The sequence below is a fragment of the Pleuronectes platessa genome, chromosome 3 (assembly GCF_947347685.1).
Source record: "Pleuronectes platessa chromosome 3, fPlePla1.1, whole genome shotgun sequence".
Classification (NCBI taxonomy): Eukaryota; Metazoa; Chordata; class Actinopteri; order Pleuronectiformes; family Pleuronectidae; genus Pleuronectes; species Pleuronectes platessa.
Genome location: NC_070628.1, coordinates 28993041 through 29002792, shown reverse-complemented (window position 1 = coordinate 29002792; position 9752 = coordinate 28993041). Strand labels below are relative to the sequence as shown.

Sequence of the window (9752 nt, the reverse complement as noted above, 5' to 3'; positions counted from 1 at the left end):
AGTGTTTCAAAGATGGTTCCTGTCATTTTAGGTAGTTCTTATCACACAAGTGTTCATGTTTCTTGGTTTAATTATTTGTTGATATAGAAAAAAGCTGAGATGTTGTGACTGACATAAACAAGCTAGCTATAGTGGCTTTTACCTGCTGTTTAAGTGCATTGTTATTAGGTGTTTCTATTGTTTTTTTCTTTATCCTGTGACTGTACACAACTTTATATTTCCTGGCAGCTCAGTATGATGTGGACATGGGACAGTTCAGCAGAAAAGCCCAACTCTTATTCATGTGAATAATGAATGCAGCATATAAAATCTCCATGTGCACATTTTTAATAGCAAGGACAACTAAACAATTCAGACTTGTGAGGAGTTCCAGCAGTTTTCTCCACCAGGTAAAGGAGCAAATACACATACAAGTCTTGGAATGAAGCCCAAATGAAATGTAACATGATAAAAAGGTCAATATGTGTGAATACCAAAATAAGGACAGGGATAAACCATCAGTGTAAGCTAAAATCAAATCTAAATAGTGCATCAAAAGCTCTAAATACTTCATAGGAATATGGTGGTAACAAAACCTCCATCTGGTTCAAAGAGACCAGAAGAAACTCACCAGCATTTCTGGTTAATCATAGAGTAAAGGATATTTCATAAAAACCTAAGTGGATGCCAAGTGTCTCTGACAATCCTGGAATGTGATGGTGTCTCACTATAAAAAAGAACATCTGTATTAAGCTGCCAACATGCTCTCACATGGTACAAATCGTATCTAGAGAACCACAGATGTGTCCAGTAATCAGCCAATCAAAATGCATTGTTTTGATTGGTCAACATGACTTTAAAATGAAAGTAAGACTTTGGAAAAACACACAGGCCTTGTTCAGACCTGGAGATGTGCTTGCAAGTTGATGCTGAACCATAAGCTCTGCTCACTTCTACACTCTGTACCTCGTCATTAACATCAACGATAATATATTCATTTGAAGTTGCTGCCTTGCATTAAGCTCTTGTAACTCCGACTTTGTGACATGGTCTACAAATGATAATGAATTAAAAATTATATTAAAAATATTATTATTATTCAGTGTATTTTGCATCTCAAACACAATACAACATGACTGCCTTCAGCTCAGATGACATGTCATGTTGCCGATATGCCTGCCATGCATTGATGGTTAATGTGTGAGACATTTTCTCACTTGCAGAATAGAGGCAGCAACATGACATGTGACGGGGAAGCCTGTGGAGATGAATGGACACTGGGTCCAATCTTAGTAAACATGAGTAACACAACCTGACTCATGCAGATGTGTTGATGTTATTGTGTCTCATTTCAAACCACAGGGAATGGGAATGTTTAAACACTGCAAAGGAATTCTAAGTCATACACAGCCTACTTTGTGTGCCAGAGGTTATCACATGGTTAACATAAATATAAAGTAAGTCATAAAAGGATTTTTTTTAAAAGCATATCTACTCTGAATTAAATTAGTTGCATAAAAAAAAATCGAAATCAAGAACAAACAAAGTAGCATCACATTCACTGCTACCTCGTTGTCAATTAGTAGGAAATCAGCTGACTGTGCTAATGAGCAGACACATGGGCTTCACAGCTTTAACCACCAAAAATGTGCTGAGCACACTTTAACAACGAGATGCAAATGGGTTATTAAAGCACTTCACAGCATCACAGCCCTATTCTAACGATGGTTTACTCGATCTCAGTTGGCTTCTCATCTTAAGTGTACACTGTTTCAGTTCTAAATCGGGGAAAACAGGCCAGGATTACTGTAGCTGCACATATGGTGAATCACAGGGTTTGAAGGAGGTTTAGTGTTAAATGGAGCTGAATATAGGCATAAGTACTGTGATCATTTTAATTCTCAATAAACCTCCATCCCAGTCAGTCATCCACACTGAACACAGAAGAGGAGACGCGAAGAGGAGCTGATCTGGACTCGCTATTTCCAACAGCTGAGCTATGTCTTATTTGTCCTTTTTGGATTCAGTCTCGTCCTTGTGGTCCTCAGCTCCTTGTATTTCTGGTTCCTCCTCTTCAGGGACTGGTGGGAACTTGTATTGGCTCAGCTTGTCCTCTTTTGTCTTGCTGAGTTTCTTGGATTTCTGGTAGAGCTCATTCAGGTTGAACTCTCGGATGATGTTCTCCTAGTGGGCAGAGACAGATGCGTTCTTGAGTAGTTTGGCAAGTGTAGATATTCTTTTAGCCATAGTATAGATGGGCAAAACAGGATTATAAAAGTAATCATGGTTAATGGACTGTATTTATATAGGCTTTTGATTAGTCTTATCAACCACTCAAAGCACTTTACAGCACAGGAGACATTCACCCACATTCATACAAATTTAAAAAAACAGACACGCTAACTACACTGACAGCTACCTCAGTATTAGTTAAAGAAAGAAATTGTAACAAGTGCTGCCAAACGATTAAAATATTTAATCGTGATTAATCGCATTTATGTCAGTTAACTCAAAATTATTCGCAAATTTGTATCTATTCTAAATGTCCCTTCATTTATTTTTTTTCCATATTATTTTTTTTCGTTTTAATGCTCTTATCAACATGGAAAAGTGGATTGGCTTGCTTTATGCAAATGTTTTATTTTAACGGAAAACAACATTGCCAAACAGGGCGGTACAAAATAAAATTATAAAGTGCACATTTCAGGTAAACAAGGAGGTGCAGTTAAACCATGGCTTAATATTTTCTTTTTTTCAAGTTTGCTGTGAACATAGCAGTCAGGTCTCTTATTTCAGAAACAATGAACCGTAACATTTAGGTTACCAATAAAAGGTAAGCCTACTACTTCTCTGCTTTCAAGTGTCGGCCTACTTTGAAATAAATTAAACACAGAACTTTGTAGGGCTATTTGAGACCTCCCCATATTTGTGGAAAATGTATGAAATAAGAAGTACCCTATTTTTAAATAAATAAAAACATATAGCTGCAGCCTAATTGGTAAAAAATATATATTTTAGTTGGCGAAATATTAAAACAAAAAGCGAGAGCAGGTCAGACTGGAGGCGAACACAGATACTGAAGCTTGGTAGAAACCAAATGCAGCTTCTGCTTTGATCAAGAAGCTGAGGAACTGATCTCTGAGCAGCTGAGACCAGAGAAACAGTGTGTTTTCACTGTTTCCATAGTTAAGAAGCAGTCAGTCACTGAGCGGCTGCTTTACGTGAACGTGCTCTGATCTCACTGTGTCTCTCTGAGCGAGGGCGGAGCCCCCGGACCGGTGCGCTATCTGGGAACACACGCACGCATGCACGCCCGCAGGCCAATAGCCAGGTGGAATTTTTTCAATAAAACTGTATTGTTGTAATGGAAATAATGCATTTGATATTTTTCAGCGTATGCATAGGCTACTTACTGTGTGGAGTCTATGTAAGCAGCGAACCCAAAGCATAACACCATATACTTAAGCATTTGTTTATTTATCGCAAGTCATATTGTCATCGCGATACTTGATGATGTTATCGTATTTCGCATGTTTTCCTAATATCATGCAGCCCTACAACATTGGCCCTGTATTTTCTGATAAACAGTCACAGATCTTAAGTATACTGTCCAATCTGACCTCAGTAAAGCTCCAGGATACAGCTCTCCCCTTCTTGTCCAACTGGGGGCGTCGCATCACCTCCTTCCCTCCCTGGAACAAAACCAGAGAGGGAAGCTGCTTGGACAGTGGAGATGTTGACACCTTGTACCTGCAGAACATAAGTAAATCCAGGCTAAACAACATGTTTCGATATCTGGTCAGTTCTCTTTGACAAAATAAAATCCCTTCATTCTATAAGAGGATAAAAACTAAAAGATAAAATATCTTACTTCTTTGAGATCTCTCCATATCGCCCAATGTCCACTTTGCCAAATTTGAGGCCAGTGCAGTTATACCTAAAACACAAGAAACTGAAGTTGACCGTATGCATGTCACTCAGTGAACTTCATGCTTTTACTGAAAAGATGAATGGAGTCTTACTTGAGAGAAAGATCAGCATAGACGGAAGCAAAGGACTGGCACTCTGGAGACCAGTTGGCAAAAAACTCAACAATCCAGGTCACACGAGTGTCTCTGTCCAATTCATCCTGGACACACACACACGCATACATAAACGTTGATTTAGGATTAAAAATAAATTATACAGCAGGATCTTTGCTCTTGGTCAGAGGTCAAACTGTCCTGACCAATTCTCCTGTTTCTACTCACATCAATGGTTTTGTCGCTGAAGTATTTGATGTACTCTGGTCCCATGTACAGAGGCGGCTTACAAGTCATCAGAAATACTGAAACACAAAAGGGACAAGAAGAGAATAGAATTAAGACTTCATATATGTTATTAGTAGAATTGGTGCAACAATAATAAGCCCATTAGTTTATGTGTCATCACACAGAAAATAGGACAATTATTTAAGTAATTTATAAAAAAAATTGTCACACAATCTTGTTCCAAACCCTCAATGTGAGGATGTGCTGCTTCTCTGTGCTGCTTGTACATTGCATTGTCAAAACTGAGCAAGCGATAAGTAGAGGTCACCTTGTACCTTGAGTTTGTGGCCCTCTTTGGCCACAGGAATACATGTAACTGAGATCGACAGTGTAATTTAACTTCACCTTTCTTAGCAATGTGAATGGGTTGTTTGTGAACCGGGAGCTAATCTCATGTTCTATTCTACTTTTCCTGTGTGTTACTTTTCTTTGTAACAGTCATAACAACCCAAGTTGTCCTCTACACTTGACGTCTATTGCACATCTGTCCGTCCTGGGAGAGGGATCCCTCACATGTGGCTCTCTCTGAGGTTTCTACGTATTTTTACCCTGTTAAAATGTTTTTTTGTAGTTTTTCCTTACTCTTGTTGAGGGTTAAGGACAGAGGATGTCACACCATGTTAAAGCCCTAGGATAAAAATTGTGATTTGTGAATACGGGCTATACAAACAAAATTTGATTGACTGGTTGATCTATCTATATAGACCTCTCATTAAAATAAACTGTTTAATATTTAAGGAGCAGCAGCTCAATGTAGCTTTTATCAACAACCAGGAAGACACAGTACATTTGTTTTGACTATTTTCAGCACCTGATGAATTTACGTGTGGAGTCTTTGGGACAGCAGGATGGTGGGTATGAAAATTAACAACAGTTTTGCATGTCCATGGTAATGAGGGAACATGTCGCCCAGTGCAACACTGTTACTCGACGATCAACTATATTGCTCATGGGAACAGCATACATCAAGCTTTAGATACAAACACATTATTCACATCTAACCAACAAGACCCTGGTTTCTGACACCTGAATTTACAGGACAGGAAGGAGAAAAGATATCAGCAGATGTAAATGTATAATAGTGGTTGGACTCACCTATGCAGAGTGTCAGGTAGAGCAATCCCATCCTGATGTCCAGTCTGAAGAACAGGATGACATTGGCCACTTTGCTGAACAGGATGATATTTCCCAGATGCTGCTCCACAGTTACTAACAGGAAGCAACAGAGAGAAACGTCTCATGTGTTTGTTCGAACTCCACAGAACCTGTTTCAATAAGCAGCTGATCTTTATGCTGATCTGGTTTTTAAAATCCTGACCAGTGCCGTTTCTAAAATTCAAACAGTATGGTGGTATAGGAAGGATGATGCCGATATTTTACACAGAGTCCTAATGTGAACCTATAAGCAAAGTGACAGTGAAATAAGTAGTAGTGACATTTTACAATCGTTCAATAAAAAGTCAAAGCTTATTTTAGTGACAAATTATCAGGCAAATAATGACATTGGACTGTTAAAAACCATGTTTGGACAGTTCATTGGCCACACTTACTTACTTACTACCATAATCATGACAGATCTTCATGCTGCTGCTCAGGGGAAATGAATACAGCACTAAATCTTAAAAAAAAACATTTACTCACTCGCTCGTCTGTTCTTCATCATGATGATGGCACTGAGAAACATGAGAATCTCCACTTCTCTCTGAGAACACACATGACACACATCTTACTGTCATCTGCCATGTTGACAAGTCATAACAAACTAATACCATAATTCAGTGATTTTAAAAATTGTTGCTTGTCGATGTATGTAAGTCATTGTGTCTCATCGTCTGAGACTCAATGACTTCTGTCAGCATTTTTTAAAGTCCATCCATATTCAATTGAGGATCCTTTGACATTAATCCAACAACTAACCGATGTAAGAAACGTCAACGATACAGTCACCAGGGGCGGGATAAACCCCTAAACTATCAAATGGCGTGATTCAGATAACAATGCATTACAAAATAATTCACTATTTACAGAGTGTATATGTGCCGAACGAAAAATAAAAGCTTAAGTAATAACGCCAAGATATAAAATAAGCGCTACGACCTGTGTATCGCTGCGAATAAGCACAACAGTATGAATTTACGATTTTTTTTTAGCGTAGTTCGGCCTGCGGTCCTCTCCTCGTAGCTAGCAGCTAATGTCACCTGGCCCTTGCATCCAGGCTGTTAATTCATCCACGGCTGTATCCAGCCACAGACCAGCCGCTGAGCAGCCACAGACCAGCCGCTGAGCAGCCACATCACACTATCTGTCAAACAGCACATTAGACGTTCCAGCTTTTTCTACGGACCCAGTCGAAGTCGCAGGAGTTGCCATCCTCTCGCTGTGTGTCCAAATTGTCGCAGACGCCGGGGGTCTTGCGGACAGCTAGGAAGGCTACAGACATAAAGAGAGAAGCCACATAATATGGCTTCAGCAGCCATTTGTACACAAGCGGCAGGTGATACAGGAAGGCGAACAGCGGCGTTAGCAGAGCCATGTTCTGAAGAAAGAAGAAACTCTGAGACGGCGGTGAACCCCGAAAACACGGAGATTACCCGTGAGATGCGCTGTTCTAAATGTGGCTAGAGCTAGCTCAACGTGAACTAGCTTGGTGCTTCAAGGTGGACGGATATACAACTTCCTGTTTATTTAGAAATAAACGTCTCTATGATAACATGGCATTGCCGAGATAGCTGCAAAATAGATGTTTTGTATATTTAAAATGCATTTTAGGTCGGTATAAAATAACATCCTCCATTTGATGCATTTTTTTGATTCACGGAGTCGTTTTATCACTCCATATAAATATATATGCTTTTAATATGAAAGTGACAGGCCAAGTTTCCTGTGGAGCTCCCTTCATAACGTGGTTCAGCTTGCCGATTTGCTGCCTTCAGATAAACTGAAGAAACCCTGGTGCAAAGGGGCGGAAAGGTCAGGGGGTCATCTATAGACTGTCAAATCTATATATATAATCTCAATACTACACTTTTTATTTGACCTGTTTCATATGTTGAGTATTTTAAGTTCAATGTTGTATGTTGTGGTGAACAAAGTATTCAGATCCTTTTCTCAACCTATGTGAGACAATTCACTTTTTATTATATAAAATAATTTGTTTATGGAAAATCCTACTTGAGGAAAATAACATACGTGAAATATAAGAATACAACATACATAGAAAAACTGTAGTATTAAAATAAAAAGTATTGCTGGTGAGTCTTCTGACTAATTCATGGTGCAGTGTCTAAGTAATATTTCACTGTTAGAGCAGCTGCAGACGGAGTTTGTACTCTTTCGTTTTAAAGACAATGGCACCAGATAAATCTGAGGGATTGTCAGAAAATGAATAGAGGAGGATATTGGTTCATTTGAACATTAATACAAAAGTTTAATATTTGAGTAAGAAAAATCGGCATTTGTTGGAGCTGCTTATGATTCATTAACAACTGAAATATGACCCCTGTCACTGCTGTTTGTAAGAACTGCTTATAGCTATAGTGTAAAATCAACATCTGGCAACTAATTCAACATTAACTTTATTTATATAGCTTATATACTTAAATACAAAAAAAATTATCCAAAGTCCGTTACAAAGATTACTGAATAAAAAGTACATTTACTCTGAAATGTAGTGGAATTATAGAGATAAATGATCGAAAATAATTTAAATACTCAGAGAAAGGATAAGTGAGTCAAAATTAGTACCATGGTACCCAGGTAAATTAAAGTAGTTAAATACAGGTCTTACTATCGCATTATTGAAGGTTCAGTTGATTAATTAACGCACACATTTAACTACTATTTCATGTCATGACTGGGGAGGTCACTTAACTCACTGTCATATGCATAAAATCAGTTTGAGACATGGAGCATTTTCTAATAATTATATTATTATTACCAAGAAAACATTCCTCTTACTATTAAATCACCACCGGCAGCCTGGACTTTTGAAACCAAGACATATCTTCAGCCTCTGCAATAGTTCCGATCCTTCAGAACAGGCTAATTGCAGGTCTTTCCCATTAAAGTGCTTTGTGAGTGTACTGTATGTCCCAAAGCATTGTCCAGCTGGCCAGTACCGGACACCACAAATCAATGGAAGACTTGCCTTGGCACCTGGCACAGTGGCTGGATTACAGCTGCCTGTCAGCACCATAGACTGCATGGGGTCAGCCCGCAGAAGAAACGTTTGAAGCTTGAGACTGTCTTCACAATAAGAACAATAGCAGCAGTTGTTTCAAAACTCATAATACTACACTGACTGGATAAGTTTCCCTTTTGCTGTCCCCATTGTTCTGTATTTTAATACATATTACTTATTTGAACCCAAACCATGTAACCTCAAGAAAAAGTAGATGAAATGTAAATTAAAACAAATGTTACATTCAAATACTTGTGGTAATTCAAAATTTAGAAAGGTCAAGTTTTTTTTTATGAGTTAAAATGACGAATAAGTCAAAGTGTAAATTCTAACATCAGGAGCCACATCTTCCTCTCGACACAGGTGGTGCCTTTAAAAACAATGAGAACAACAGTGACTCCAAGCAATGTATCATAACCATGTGGAAACCTCTATCATGACGTGTGGATGGCTATATATGGGGAATGTCCCAGTTTGCCCTCTTGCTTGAATGCAGCACAAGCATGTAGGAGACATTCTGAGGGGCCCTGTGGGATTCATCGCAATATTGTGTTGATTTTGGATTTATGATGATGTTAAAGCCCTATGAGACGAATTGTATTTGTGAATATGGGCTATACAAATAAAATTTGATTGATTGATTGATCACCTATGTTGGTGGATTAAGAACATAAGTTTGGAACAATAACTGTATATAACTGATAATCAATAACTGTGTTTAAAGATAATCAATGACAATTTAAAACTGATCATGACTGTATTTTAAGATGATCAATAGCTGTAAATAAAGACAGATGCCGCGCCTCAATCTCTCAAAGGACGAACATAAAGCCACAATGTTCTGGATACTGGTGCTGCCATCCTGTATTGTTGATGTTATTTGTAGCCTGTGCAGTAGTGATTGTGCAGAGGAACCGTGGTAACTAGGTCCCTCACATACAAACGCTCGACCAATCATGATTCAGTCTCAGCTGTAATCGTGAAGTCTCAGCCCAATTTTATAGCCTCATACCAAACTTACCAGAAAAATAAACATTGAACACACACTGTAATAAGAAACACCTTAAATGACAGAAACCATCTTCGGGTAACATCTATCTAACAAGCACTAGTCCATGTCCCATCTGCTACCATGGAGTGGGCAGGGTTCATATTGTCCTTGGTTTGGATACAAATATGTTTTTTACCCCATTATTCTGGAATTTGTTCATACAGCAATAAATGGTACAATACTGTTTCACATTTTTGTTTCAAGATGAACATTTTGTTAGTGAAACATGACG

General features: G+C 38.4%; 1 protein-coding gene across 1 annotated transcript; it reads right to left on the bottom strand.

The window, feature by feature from the left end:
* Positions 1-304: 304 nt before the first annotated feature.
* Positions 305-6946, bottom strand: tmx2b (thioredoxin-related transmembrane protein 2b). Its single transcript, XM_053417760.1, has 8 exons — positions 6634-6946; positions 5931-5991; positions 5385-5498; positions 4230-4306; positions 4002-4108; positions 3851-3916; positions 3600-3729; positions 305-2163 (listed from the first exon to the last, which is right to left on the bottom strand). The coding sequence occupies exons 1-8, from the start codon at positions 6820-6822 to the stop codon at positions 1984-1986; spliced, it is 924 nt and encodes a 307-aa protein (XP_053273735.1). The 5' UTR covers positions 6823-6946; the 3' UTR covers positions 305-1983.
* Between the last annotated feature and the right edge of the window lie 2806 nt (positions 6947-9752).